Below are 12,799 nucleotides of genomic sequence, written 5' to 3'. Positions count from 1 at the left end.
TCCAACAGAGCAACTTTGGGACGTGCAGCTGTTGTTTCAGTACGGACCAAATCCCAGAGCAACGTTTTCAAGCTCTACCGTGAAGGATTAAAGTCCTGAAGACTAAAGGGGTCCAATCCTGTACCTAATGAAGTGTCCATACATAAAACGGGTTGCTTTTGGGATTTCTCACTGGCTTACTCTGTTTTCTCTTTGAATCTAGGCTGATCCACTTTCTTCAGCTTTCCTGGTCAACAGAATGAAAAGAGAAAAAGCAGAACTCACGAGGAAACCCGCACTGCTTCACCAACTTCTTCTTGGACACCAGCTTCATGGCCTGAAAGTAAAAAGTTATTTAGCGCACGAAACAATGATGTTTGCAACAAGCAAAAAGGCAACGCATCAGAGAGGGAAGCACACAAAGCCAAGAACGTTAACGTATCGCAGCCAGAATCATCGTGTGGACGCCGCCTTCGCCCCAACGTGCACAAACATCAAAGCAGGAAATTCTCCTTTGTACGAAGTGAAGGCGGCGTTTCTCAGCAGATCTGAGGAATCTTTCATGGAAAAACCAAGCGGCTCCTGGAGCACAGCTGAGTGTGTGCACGTCGTGTCGCAGTGATCCTGGCCTCTTGTAAGGAACTGGTCATGCAAAGGAAAAGGAAAGTAATAACATTCACTGCATGTTTCTCTAACAGACACTCACAATATCAATGTGAATCCACTGATTCGTAATTTGTGGCAGGAGGAACATTTTCTGCTATTTCTACACCACAAACTGTGACAGTGATGAACAGCCTGCTGGTTTCTTGTATAACTGGTCGCCATGGCTCTGACTGTGCACAAACGAGGTTTGGCAGAGAAGAAGATCCTGCGTTGTGCACAGTTACATGGTGTTCTGCCTGTGCGTAAACACACAATCAAAATGTAACGCGAGCCTGGCTGAAGATGGACTGTGCACTGAGGCAGCAACGTGACTCATGTGTGGCGCCGATCAAAGGAAGCCAAAAGTGCGTCAGCAGCAAATAGATGTAGTAGGAGGTGGATAAGAAGGTTCAAATGACTTAAGGCATCGTATCGTTCCCATTACTGCACCACCGAGCCTGCTGCAGAGCCTTCAGCGCTCTGATCTGTAGGTTTTTCAGTAAACACGCGACACATTAACTTTGCTAACAGATGAAATAAGAAGAGCAGAAAGGTTGGATCAGGTAATCTTTACTGACAGGCTGGATGAGCTGCAGGGCAAACTCCACTTTCTGTGCAACATGCTGGAATTTGATGAAACAAAAACTGAATTAGCAGCATGCACCACGTAATATTCACCGATACCACTCACAGCTTTGTTTTTGCACATTTCTGGACTACGGGCACATCACGTGTTTGGGTTCCTGCAGTTTTCCCTCTGTACACCACACCAATGGGTTTTATATCAAACTACAAGTACGTGACTGAAGTGAGACTTTCAGCTTTATTTCACTTTAAGGGTTTAATAAAAGTGCTGCATGAACCCTTCAGCAATTAAAGGCTTCAAGTTCATTGGACAACTAACAGAATGTCAAACATGGGGACTGCTGTGATCACCAAACGCTGCATTTGACCCTGACATGATGCAGAGTTCAGTCTCATCCTCAGTGAGGACGAGAACACTTCATCATCTGTAACCTGCAGCTGATGTCACCGTGTTGGTCCTGAAACGCCAAAATTAAAGTTGGACCAGGTTCAGTATCGACCAATCACATTGTTGTGATGTCATAGTTCTGCGACATGGAAAAAGCAAAATACAAAAAAGTGAGGTGGGGGTGAGGGGTGGAGGTGTGGGGGTCAGGGGGCTAACGTTATGGTTGTGGGGTAAAGGAACAACAATTACGTCATCGTTTGTGGACTTGATGGATTGGTGTACGACACAGTGACATCATATTACGCAGCTTATTTTTCTTTCTGTGTCACAAACAACAACAAACTGGAGCTTCCTCTGCCTTTAGTCAAATCAAATATCTGTTAATAATTAGCTCTTCAAATTCACTGCTCCCAACTTCCAGGCAGGAAGTTGCTTCGCCTTGGCGCCCTGACAAACAGCATCGCCACATTCGGATTCCTGCCCATCAGGTGTGGAGCACAGTGATTATACAGAGGACACAGGGTGCTGCAGAAACATACACAAAAAATGCAAATCCTATGACACAGTTTGTTTTCTGCATACTGAACATCAGGTACATGATGCATTTACTTCCCTTTAAACTGACCACGGCTGATCACCAGTGCAAACACTTCGTTGTCCTCAGCGACAGCGCGTCCTGTTGAGATGTGATCTGTCCTCTGTGAAGCGAGTGACGTGTGCATGCTGTACGTGGGCTCAGGCATTCTATCAGTTTAATGTTCTGCCAATTCAGACTGCCAGGAAATATAATCACCCTTCATGTCACCATTACTCATCTCCTCCTCTTTTGATTCCCATCATTGTTATTTCAGATGCGCCTCTCGTGTGAGCCAGTCTGCATCGGCCCACAGCGCAGGAAGCGCTTCCATCAGTTTCAACTATCAGAGTTAAACACGAGAACGCAGTGAATTGCAGACGTGTGCAACAAAAATTAGACCTTTCCCACACGTATGTAGAAATCCCGCCGGTACACGGGAAGCTTTTAATTCATTCATTTTTATTTATTTTGAAGAATCAGACGGCCAGCGTGTGATAATCAGAGTCTGTTTCAAACACGTTAGTCGTGCTGGACCTGAGTGTGAGGAGTTAACACGAATCTCAGTTACCAATACAGCTCCAGTATCATCACATGCAACTGCAGACCGGCTCCGTCTTCAAAGCAAGCGCTTGTTAGACGTCGAGTTCACAGGTTCACACAGTCAGGGTAGTTTTCAGGAGGCTGGACACAAACTGCAGCTCTCCACACTGGACATTGTTTAAAACTGCATTTCATTACCGTCTCAAGAGCCACGTTTGAGCACTGCCTTGTTTGACTATTTTCCTTGTTGTATAGAGCTCGCCTGTGTCCTTGGATAAACATCCTGTTCACTACCATGCAGCACCAGGACAAACTCCTGACTTGTGTTTAGCAGTGAGCTGCTGCTGCCTCTGGTTCAAAAGTACATCTTAAACCGTCGACATTGATCCTGCTGCACAGGGCAGCTTAGTTATGTTAAGGTAACAGCTTACACTTGGAGGGACACCTGGCAGGAACGGCCCAAAACAAGCTCATGTTTGTGTGCTGGCTCGATGCAGACTCTGCTGGTGAACTGGCCACAGAGCAGAGCTGCTTTGAAGGGAGATAAAAGGGCCTGAGATGCACTTTAAATGGCAGCAGACGCCACTCTCACTCCCAAGTTTCTTCCACAGCAACTGATGCAATTTAAGGGATGAAATTCATAACAAGGAGAACAAAAATAAAAGAATCTATAGCACCGGTCCTCGGTGGAGGCAGCAGACTGAGAGAGGCTTGATGAAAGCTTAAAGGATGCTGACGGTAAAACAAGCTCCCACCAAATAACTTACATAATGTTTGTCATCATCTTCATTGTAGGCAAGTTTTACCACACCATAGGAGCCCTGCAATACAAAAACAGAACAACACATTTACAGGCAGACCAGCCGAGCATTGCAAACATGAAATCTCTACTTTGAGTTTGTAGTTTCAGCTTTGCACCGAAACAAGAGCAGCTCGTGAGCAGGACTGCTCAGAGAATCTGTTCAGATTCCTAAAGCATCGCTCGGAGCAGACGGCAGCGCCACACTGACAGAATGTTTTCGAGGCAGCACCGTTTCCACTGAAAGACAACATTTTTATTCTCTGGCAGCACAGAATGGGTCCTCCCACACACACGCTTCCCGAGGATGTGTGTTTACTGCCAGCGCTCTGCACCGAGGAACCGACCGAATGTTCAGAGAGGTTCAGTAATCATATATAGACTCTGATGCCCGGACAGCTTAAAGGCGCCACTTACTCACTTATTTGTTCTCAAAAGTTAACAGTCAGGACTTTGATGCAATCCACTGTAATACGCACCGCTGCAGCTGCAACTGACATTTTTCTCATTTAATATGCACAATTTTACTGCTCGCTGCATTTTACAGTGCAACTGTGAGTGAAGCTTCCTGCTTGTAAACTTGGACGTGTGGCCTGCAGCTGAGTCGCATATAAAGCACGCAAAGAGAATATACAGCAAATATCAGTCTGACAGTATTTGTTTCCCTCTCTAACCTGTTTGAGACGGTTAGCCTTGCCGGCTACAATGCGCACTTCACACAACTGGATTTGGTTTTTCAGTTGTACCTCTGCTCTGTTCCCAACACGACAAGTTCCTCCAAATCCAAATCACAACAGTGTTTCTCTTTAATCGCGACTTTCTGTGCAACCTGAAAATATCGACGCTCTTATGTTGCATTTACATGCATTTCTGCTTCAAAACACAAACACCTGAAAGCACTTTGATTTTTGCTGTGTGCTTTTGTCATATCAGGGTTTATTATCAGGGTATCAACAACCCATAAGTCTGACATCACTTTAATCTGAGCTTAAATTCATTTTAGGGGTCATTATAGGTCCTTCTAGGCAGTCGCATTAGCAACGTGTCTATAAAGCAGATGTCTGGTTTTAGGAATAATTGAATGAAATTCTGGGATGTGTAGTAATCAGGATACTTTAACCACCCAGTCTCTCCTTTACAGCCTCTTTGTTTTTGCTTGGACAGTCCTATTATGCTAACATGCTAAAGCCACTGTGGATCTGCTAGCAAGCCAATGTTAGCGGTTATCGACAAATACTGCAGCGCTTCAGTACAACAGTGCTAGTCTGTGACTTCTCCATGAATCTGTGGTCCAGTGTTGGCTTCAGGCATGTGCTCACCCTAAAGCTCCATCCTCCTCCTGCTTTACGGCTCTCGTCTAATAAATGAGTAAAGGCTTTAATGACTTTATCCCATAGCAGCTGGGTCATTTCTATATTCTGACTGAACGTCTTTGTGCAAACAGAGTCGTCCCTGTTGGCTATTAGAAAAAATGGGCTGTTTGCAGCACTTTGGCTTCACAAATTTAAATGTTTTTCTTTGTTTCTAAAAAGCTGTAAAAGATGACACAGCCGAAATGTACAAATATGGAGGATAAAAAAATGTAATGGCCCTCCTGGGCTGTGATGCACCAGCTGAAACTGGGTTGTGCAGGCCTTTGGTTGGTGATGCAACATCCAACAACACCCAACCACAAATAAACCCACACGTGGTAATTTGATGGGTCAAATTTAGGAATGTACAGAACAAAATGAAAATGGGCCACGCTCTGCGCTGTCCATTTCCTCACATGCAGCCCGACCTCTCCTCAGTTACTGCTGCTTTGTAAACTGAATGGAGGCCAAGGGCACGGATGGTACTCACCTTTCCAATCTCACTCTTCAGCTTATACTGGTTCAACTGGATACAGTCCTAAGAAGCAAGCAAAGCAGACAAACATGAAAAATCAATAAGGAATCATTTCAGCATCTGAAAGCAAAAGAAGAAACAAAATGTTCTTCCTGCTCGTGTGCTCACACGTGCACTGAAAGTTATTTATTCCTGACCGTAGGTGACGATGCAGTCTGCAGTGTGTTTACCGTCTGCAGATCCATTAGTGCTACTGCTTAAACGGCTGATTTGCAGTTCCATAGCAACCACTGCTACAGCAGAGTTAGCCAGGGGCACGGCACAGGAGGGGAGGGGGCAAGGTGAGGGTTGGGGGTGTGGGGACAAAGGCTGTGGAGTCAGTAATCAAAAGGTGATCACTGCTCTGTGTGTGCGTGTGTGTGTGCGTGCGAGAAAGCAGTCGTTTTATTTCATTACAGCTGGGGGGGCGGCGGCTTGTGAGCGAGCCCAGTCGCCCGAGGCGTGTTTACAGAATGAGAGGTGGTAGCAGAACACGGATGTTAGCGTGCAGGACGAAAGCACCAGCTCACGCTGCAGGACGGGACAGGCAACGTATTTTAGAAAACGCTATAATGTGGGGTAATATCACTGCTGGTTATCTTAGCGTCGGCACGGCAGGAGATGTGAGGCTGATGCGCTGCCGCTGTGCAGCACTGTGGACTATTATGAAGGGGACAGAAGACTGAGGCTTGGGTACAACTCAGAAAAGGAGTGCTGTGATTGGCTGAAGAGAGATAAAAAGACAAAAATGAAAACAGGGCAGTCAAGGATCAGAGGGAAAATGAAGAGATTCCAAAGAAAAGAGCAGCAGGAGGGATTGTTTTGGATTCCCAGCTTGCTTGCACATGCTCAGTGGATGCAGCGCTGCAGTTAATACTCTGTCAGGGCTGATGGAGAAACAGGGTCATGCAGAAAGCCTTAAATACATCTGCCACTCATGCACATATCAAGCTGAAATGCTCCACTGCCCCACGCTAAATCTTTAGAGGGGGGCTGTCACCGTACACTCACACGGCTGCCCCAGCTGTCATCGGTTTCCCTGCAGACCTCAGCCTGTCCTTCGTCATCTGCATTCATTGCTAAACAGCTGATCAATATCAGTGCATAACAAATACACACTCGAAATCAATGACCAGCCATTAAAAGTCAGCAGCCTGAGGACGTAATATTAAAACCAAAAGGAGAATTTGTCAAACAGCATCCGAAGCCTGAAGGTGCAAAAATCCATTTTACAATCTGTTTGGACAAAACTGCAGATGAGGTGAAGCGAGACGAATTTAGAGTAAGAGGGTTTATTCTGCGTTGGTTCTTTACTCCAAGCTCCCCCCGCTGCTGCATTAACATCATTAACGTACATGTAGTCATACAAGAAAGCAGCTTTTATGGTAATCTGGTGTAAAAGCCTGCAAAATGTATCACGCTGCACAGACAAACACAAGCAGATACTTAGCAGCAAAGGACTGCCAAACTCCATCCCGAGAGTCACGTACAGTTTCCACTCACGAATCCAGCACGCAGTATTCCTGCTTGGAAACATTTTACTGGGGGGCATTTAGGTTAGCATGCACTGTTGCCGGGTGCATTCATCTCATTGCATCAACTCTTCCAGCAGACTGGGTCGGTGCATTAGTTTCCTCCTTTTACTGCAGTCAGTGTAATTGCATCTCTAGGCCCATAGACACTCATGTCAAGTACAATTACACCGTCTCACAATGATGCCTGTTTTTGTCCTTACTGTTGATAGTGTTCTTCAGATCCTCCAAACTTTAAAACACAAATCATTCTCTTAAAAGTTCCCACGGTGCACGGGGAACACATTATGAACAGACTGCAAGTACAGAGAGAAAAGACAGCAGGAGGAAGGTGACAACCTGGTGACAACGTTTCATCATCTGACTTAATGCAGGACTTCCTAATTTACCAACAGACGTCTTTTTTTGAAGTGGAAATAACAGGATGTAGATTTTAGACAACCTCTTTCATTTGGCTCATTCTGATAAGCCTACAAAGGTGTTTGCTGCGTCTTCCTGTCTGCTTTTACCAGTCGTAGCAAACCTCTCTCCCACCCTCGTTCTGCACATCCAGCGCGAACGCTGAAATACGAGCAGCACGAGCCCTTTTTCATGGTTCAGTGCAGGAGATGCAACTCCATTTGCAGATAGGAATGGACACAATGACAGGTCTGCGAGGCTGTGGCAGCAATGTGATGAATTCAGAGGGGTTTCCTGTACTGGCAGCTGTCATAAATATTTTATGTTCAATCTGAATTGGAAAAAGCAGAGAGGAGACTCGAGAGTCACCCAGAGCCACACGGCACTGGCAGCCGGTCTAACAGACTATAAAGGCCCCGAAATCATAACAGGTGACAAATAATGAGAGTCAACACTGTGAGACACAAAAGCATCACTGCTGTCAGAGATAGGGCTGCTCAATTAATCGAATTTTAATCACGATTACGATCTGGGCTTTCAACGATCATTAAAAATGACTGAGCCGATTATTAGCCCCTCCCTCATGCTTTACTCTCGCGCTGCTCCATGTGGCAAATCAAGCGCACTGCTCTGCATTTCGAACACGCGTCACAACAATTAAGAGGACACGAGGGAAGCTCGGAAAGCTAAGCAGAAGTTATTTGGAGAGGAGTGGACTGCTGTTGGTTGAAAAGAGAGGTAAAAAAAAAAAACTTAAGTGGTGTGGAAACATTATGGGTTCAGTCAGACGTGGATCAAGTAGACACAGTGTGTAAACTTTGCTATGGTGTCGTAGCTGCACCACAGAGCAACACTGCAAAGTTCACATTTTTCATTTATTTCTTATATTGCAAACATTTGCACTGTTATCAGTATTTGCACTATTTTATATTATTTTTTAAAGTCATTATTCAATACATTGTTATTGTTAAACCTTTAAAGCCGGTCAGAGCAGCATGCTCGTTTTGTGTAACTATTTTTAAATCCCTGTAGAACCTGAACGCTAAGCTAGCACAATAATTTTTTTCCATATGAAACCAGAGGAGTTGTACTTACTTCTTATGCCATCAGCTTGTCCTCGGTCACGGTTTCCTTCCACATATAGCTTTGCAAAAATTGCACAAAAAGAGCTTGCAGGAACAAAAACATAATATTCCAGAAACAGGCTTTGCCGATCCGATCAGCTGTTCTTAACACTTCCCACAGTGAAAAAGACGTCAACGTGAACTATCGCAAGTGACGTCATTTTTGCGGAAAATTTAGTTTTTCACTTGTAGGCCTTAGAACTCGAATTGCACAGCTGGAAATAGTTTATTTTGATGCACATGCACATTCTTTGCAAATTTGCATCATAGGATTGTTTTTTGTTTTTCCTGCAGTATATAAAAATTGCTGTATCTCCAAAATAAAACTATGAAGACACTCAAAATAAATTTCCTGTTGTTGTAAACTATTTTTTGCAACTTTTTTGTATTTAAAGTTTTGAGGGATAAACCTCTTAAATTTCTCCAAGTAGAAATATATGTAAACAAAACAAAAGCGATTTTCAATTTTTTTGTAGTTTATTGCACTTTTTTGCAATTAATGTAATTACTATGGACTTAATGCATACATATTATTAAAATATGGGCTATAACAGTTGTATTGATGTATAGCAACTTGAAATGCTCCCACAAATGGCACTACAGCATGTAAAAAAATAATATAAGCTCTGGCGGACGAAATAAATATCGTCAAATAATCGTGATCTCAATTTCAGTGAAAATAATCGTGATTATCATTTTTGCCATAATCGAGCAGCCCTAGTCAGAGACTCAGGTTTAAGCTGCTTCCTTTCACATTTCAAGACACACGCGCACGCATGCACGCGCACACAGAGCTAGCTTGATTTTATGCAAAGCTAACTAGTACAGGCAATTATGTATGCAGCCATTTCCTCAGGATACGTGACTTTGTTAACTTCAACTAATAAAATACACCAAGCAGCGAAAGCTGTTGTGGCCCCAGAGGCAGGACTTTCCTGACATGTGAGGCTCAATTTATGCTTCAGCAGGAAATTTACATTCTAACCTGAGATGTAACTGCAAATCCCTTTGAAACCACGCGACTAACCTTCAGCATTGGTTCAGACTTGCAGCTCTGCAGAAATGTAGCCACACATCGCGCTGACCCAGCCCGCAGCTGCTGTGATTGGCCAGCTCACTACCTGTTCAGTAGTTCCTGTATGTGTCCAGTTACAGAAGTGGAGCTGGCACCACATATGATACACTGGTACACAATGACATGATAATTAACACACACCACACCAGCATCAAGGATAAATTCCACCGACGAGTGGACGACTGCTACAAAGACGCCCCACAGAAATGTAAATCAGCCATAATTCGGTAAATCAGTCGTTACACACTAGATGCAAAACTGTTTTTGATAGTAACAACATGCACTTTAAACAGATTCATTAGCTTCCATTGTTTGTAACAGTTAACCTTTGTGCTCTTCTCCATTCGCACTGAATGTACCAGACGTGAAGCAGCAGCAGCCGTGTGCATCACTGCAGGTTTGCTGCTCACTCGTATGTCCCTGAAGCTCCGGGAAGAAGACAACGAAGCAGGTCGTTTGCAACCTGAAGGTTTCTGTAAAACAGCACGACGAGCCTTTACCGTGCCTACACAAATGTGAAACCACAGAGCGTAAAAGTGGGGTCTTTGAGGCCGAGGCTCGACATACAGTGCACACACGGGTCACATGTTTAGCTGCTCCCAGGCTGACCCTACGTCTCCTCTGGTGCATTCAGCAACACGACGCAGGCCTGAAAGCACGTCGTGTCCATCTAATCTGATAAAATTGCTTCTTTTTTCCTGCCCCAACACTCCAACATATTATCACAGCACACGTGGACCAGTCCAGACTACATTTCAGGGACAAAGCTGGAACACTGTCGCACTCACACACCGCCTGTAATAACAGACGCACCATCCTACAGGATGTGCTGGTGGTGTCTACTTTTGACAACTGCTGTCATGAGCAGGACAAGCTGCCGTCTGTCAGCGTGCACCTCACTCCCTGCTATGATGCCACCTGTCACACCCAAATTCAGAAACCCACTATCCCAAATCAGAAGCTGTAGATGGCAGGAGAAAAGACTGCATGTGGCCAGGAGGTGGTTAGCACCTAGCTTCATGTCTTTAATGAACCTCACACTGGTACTGCTGCGCTGTGAAAGGAAATGTCACATATTTACACTGAAGCTGAAAGGCGATAACAATCTCACCTGGGAGTCAGATATGGACACCCGTTTACTCTCCACAGTAGGCCTGCGAGGGGAGATGTGCGTCCTCTCCTGCAAAGACAGCTTCCTCCCAGTCAGGTGAGGCCGCGTCGGAAGAGGCCGCTTGGCCTGAGCCACGTCCTGCTGGGAGCCACCGTTCTTCGCGCCGCTGGCGGCTGAGCCATCCGAGTCTTTTGTTGTCATGGCGGCCATGATGTCTGTGAGACCGCTGGTCTGCGTAGAAGAGTTCGGGTCCAGCCTCTCACAGCCAGCGTCACGGCTCATAGCCATGATGGCTCAAGACGTGGGAGCTGTGGAGAAGCAGGTGGCAGGGAGAGGAACAGGCCAGTGCCCACCAGCATCAATGTGGCCTGGGCCAGCGTGCAACGCTCAGGGTCTCAGCGGCTGGAAAGACAGAGACGGGAAAAAGACTGAGCTCAGTGAGATGCACTATGCATGCACCTGGTTTGCTTTAAGGATGATTCACTCTCCAATTTATCTCTGCTAAATGAATCTTCAATCTGTTTATTCGCCAATATGCTGCAGAGAGGAGTTAATAAAAATGCATCTCCATAAGCATTTGCAAGGAACTATAAGCATTTGTCACATCACATGTTCATATATTCAGAACAGGAATCCACGTTCTACCTTTGACTTCTACCTGCAGACTGTTGTCTGTTAAACACATTCAGATCTGCACGACAGGTCAACACTAAACGGACTGCTGCCCCTCACACCCACATTCACACGAGCACCTCCAAGTGCTTTCAGTCTAGCACTCACACTCCGATGGATGCGTGCGTGAGCGTCTTGGGGGTCGGTGTGTTGCCACAGGGACACTCTGGCCTAGCAGAAGCCCTGCTCTGCCTCCTGAGCTGCAGCCAGCCCCGTGTGGTTGGTTCAGCTTGTTGACCTTATCCACAAATTAAGAGCTACAATGAATTGATACCAAATGCAAATTCATTTATGAAACAATATGGAAACTGGCCATAAACAATCCAAAGGCTTTAATTCTAAATGGTTAATGAAGCATTGTTGTTGAGCCTCTTGAATTAACGATGAAAGTCTGCATGCTAGTCCCTTTTTGGCTGCTGAAAACTTTAGAAACAAGCCTTCTCACAGTCTTAGTAAAGGGAGCCGGATTATCAAAGATTTCGGAGGCTGCTGAAGGTTTGCACGAAACACGGCTGCAAAAAAAACGCTTAAACGTAATCAGTCAGTTCAAAGAGGAAATGTCATCTCTGCGTGGGCGGGTGGCCTGGTGGTTCATGAGCCTACAAATTCAAATTAATGTCTTCATTAGAAAACCCAACCCTGTTAGTGAAAAGCCTTATTATGCTTCATGCTTTCAGTCAGATGCATGTAGGCGGACCCAGGCAAAAAATGCAAACAGACAAAAAGACAGACAAAAAAAAAAGACTGAATGCTTTGTGTGCATAACCACACATTTTAGTGCAATTTGTTTACTTTGCGTTTCCTCTTTCATCTCTAATCAAAGTCTCACCATTAGCAGCAAACAGAAAATAGCTCCCCAGTACACCCGGCTCAGGTTTTGTTCTGCGCCTAGCCCGGCCATCGAAGCTAAAGGGCACGTAGCCGTCAAACACCATCTATGAACAGCAGGAATCAAGAGTGCTTTCATCCTAAATGGACCACCTGGGTCTGTATGTGTGCTGTGAAAAGACACAGTATGAGGAAGTCACATCTGAGGTGTTGAGTAAATGGGCCGTGTAATGCTATTCCTGAAGTGTGTCAGGAAGGTAGAAGCTTCATAGTCAAAAATAACACCGTGTTCCAGTTTGTCCAGGTGTGTCTTACTGGTTCCTGTCATCCCACTGCCAGGTCTCAGTTTCAGCCGCTCAGCACTAACGCATAAATTAGCGGGATGGCAGCATCACTTTGTTGGTTCATCACTTTGGTTCAGACCCTGTGGTCTTTTTTACCACGGGACTGATGCGGCGCTTTTGCATCAAATAGAAGCTATTAGCTACCGAGCTGACAGTGCTAACGTCTATTCAATGCAGCTTTATTTACAAAGCGCCAGGTGCTTTATATTGTAAGGTACCCAACCACCATATGACCCCTATGAGCAGCACTTTGGCGACAGTGGGAAGGAAAAACTCCCTTTTAACAGGAAGAAACCTCCAGGAGAACCAGGCTCAGGGAGGGGCGGGGCCATCTG

General features: G+C 45.2%; 1 protein-coding gene across 3 annotated transcripts in view; it reads right to left on the bottom strand.

The window, feature by feature from the left end:
* Nucleotides 1-12,799, bottom strand: part of camkk1a (calcium/calmodulin-dependent protein kinase kinase 1, alpha a) — a 51,980-nt gene that overhangs the window by 23,108 nt on the left and 16,073 nt on the right. For 2 of the 3 annotated variants that reach the window (XM_085469399.1, XM_085469400.1), the window contains exons 2-5: nt 10,621-11,022; nt 5,356-5,403; nt 3,482-3,535; nt 265-316 (exon numbers count right to left, since the gene is read on the bottom strand). In XM_085469399.1, coding sequence (XP_085325525.1) covers nt 265-316; nt 3,482-3,535; nt 5,356-5,403; nt 10,621-10,908 — 442 coding nt within the window. In that variant the 5' untranslated portion in view covers nt 10,909-11,022. The remainder of the gene's footprint in view (nt 1-264; nt 317-3,481; nt 3,536-5,355; nt 5,404-10,620; nt 11,023-12,799) is intronic. The other variant, XM_085469401.1, reaches the window with a different exon arrangement.

This window comes from Copadichromis virginalis, linkage group LG10 (assembly GCF_057382275.1).
Source record: "Copadichromis virginalis isolate Kocher_CV1m ecotype Utaka linkage group LG10, C_Virginalis_male_GT1.1, whole genome shotgun sequence".
NCBI lineage: Eukaryota > Metazoa > Chordata > Actinopteri > Cichliformes > Cichlidae > Copadichromis > Copadichromis virginalis.
The sequence above is the reverse complement of the archived record's forward strand: the minus strand, read 5'-3'. Positions and strand labels throughout refer to the sequence as shown.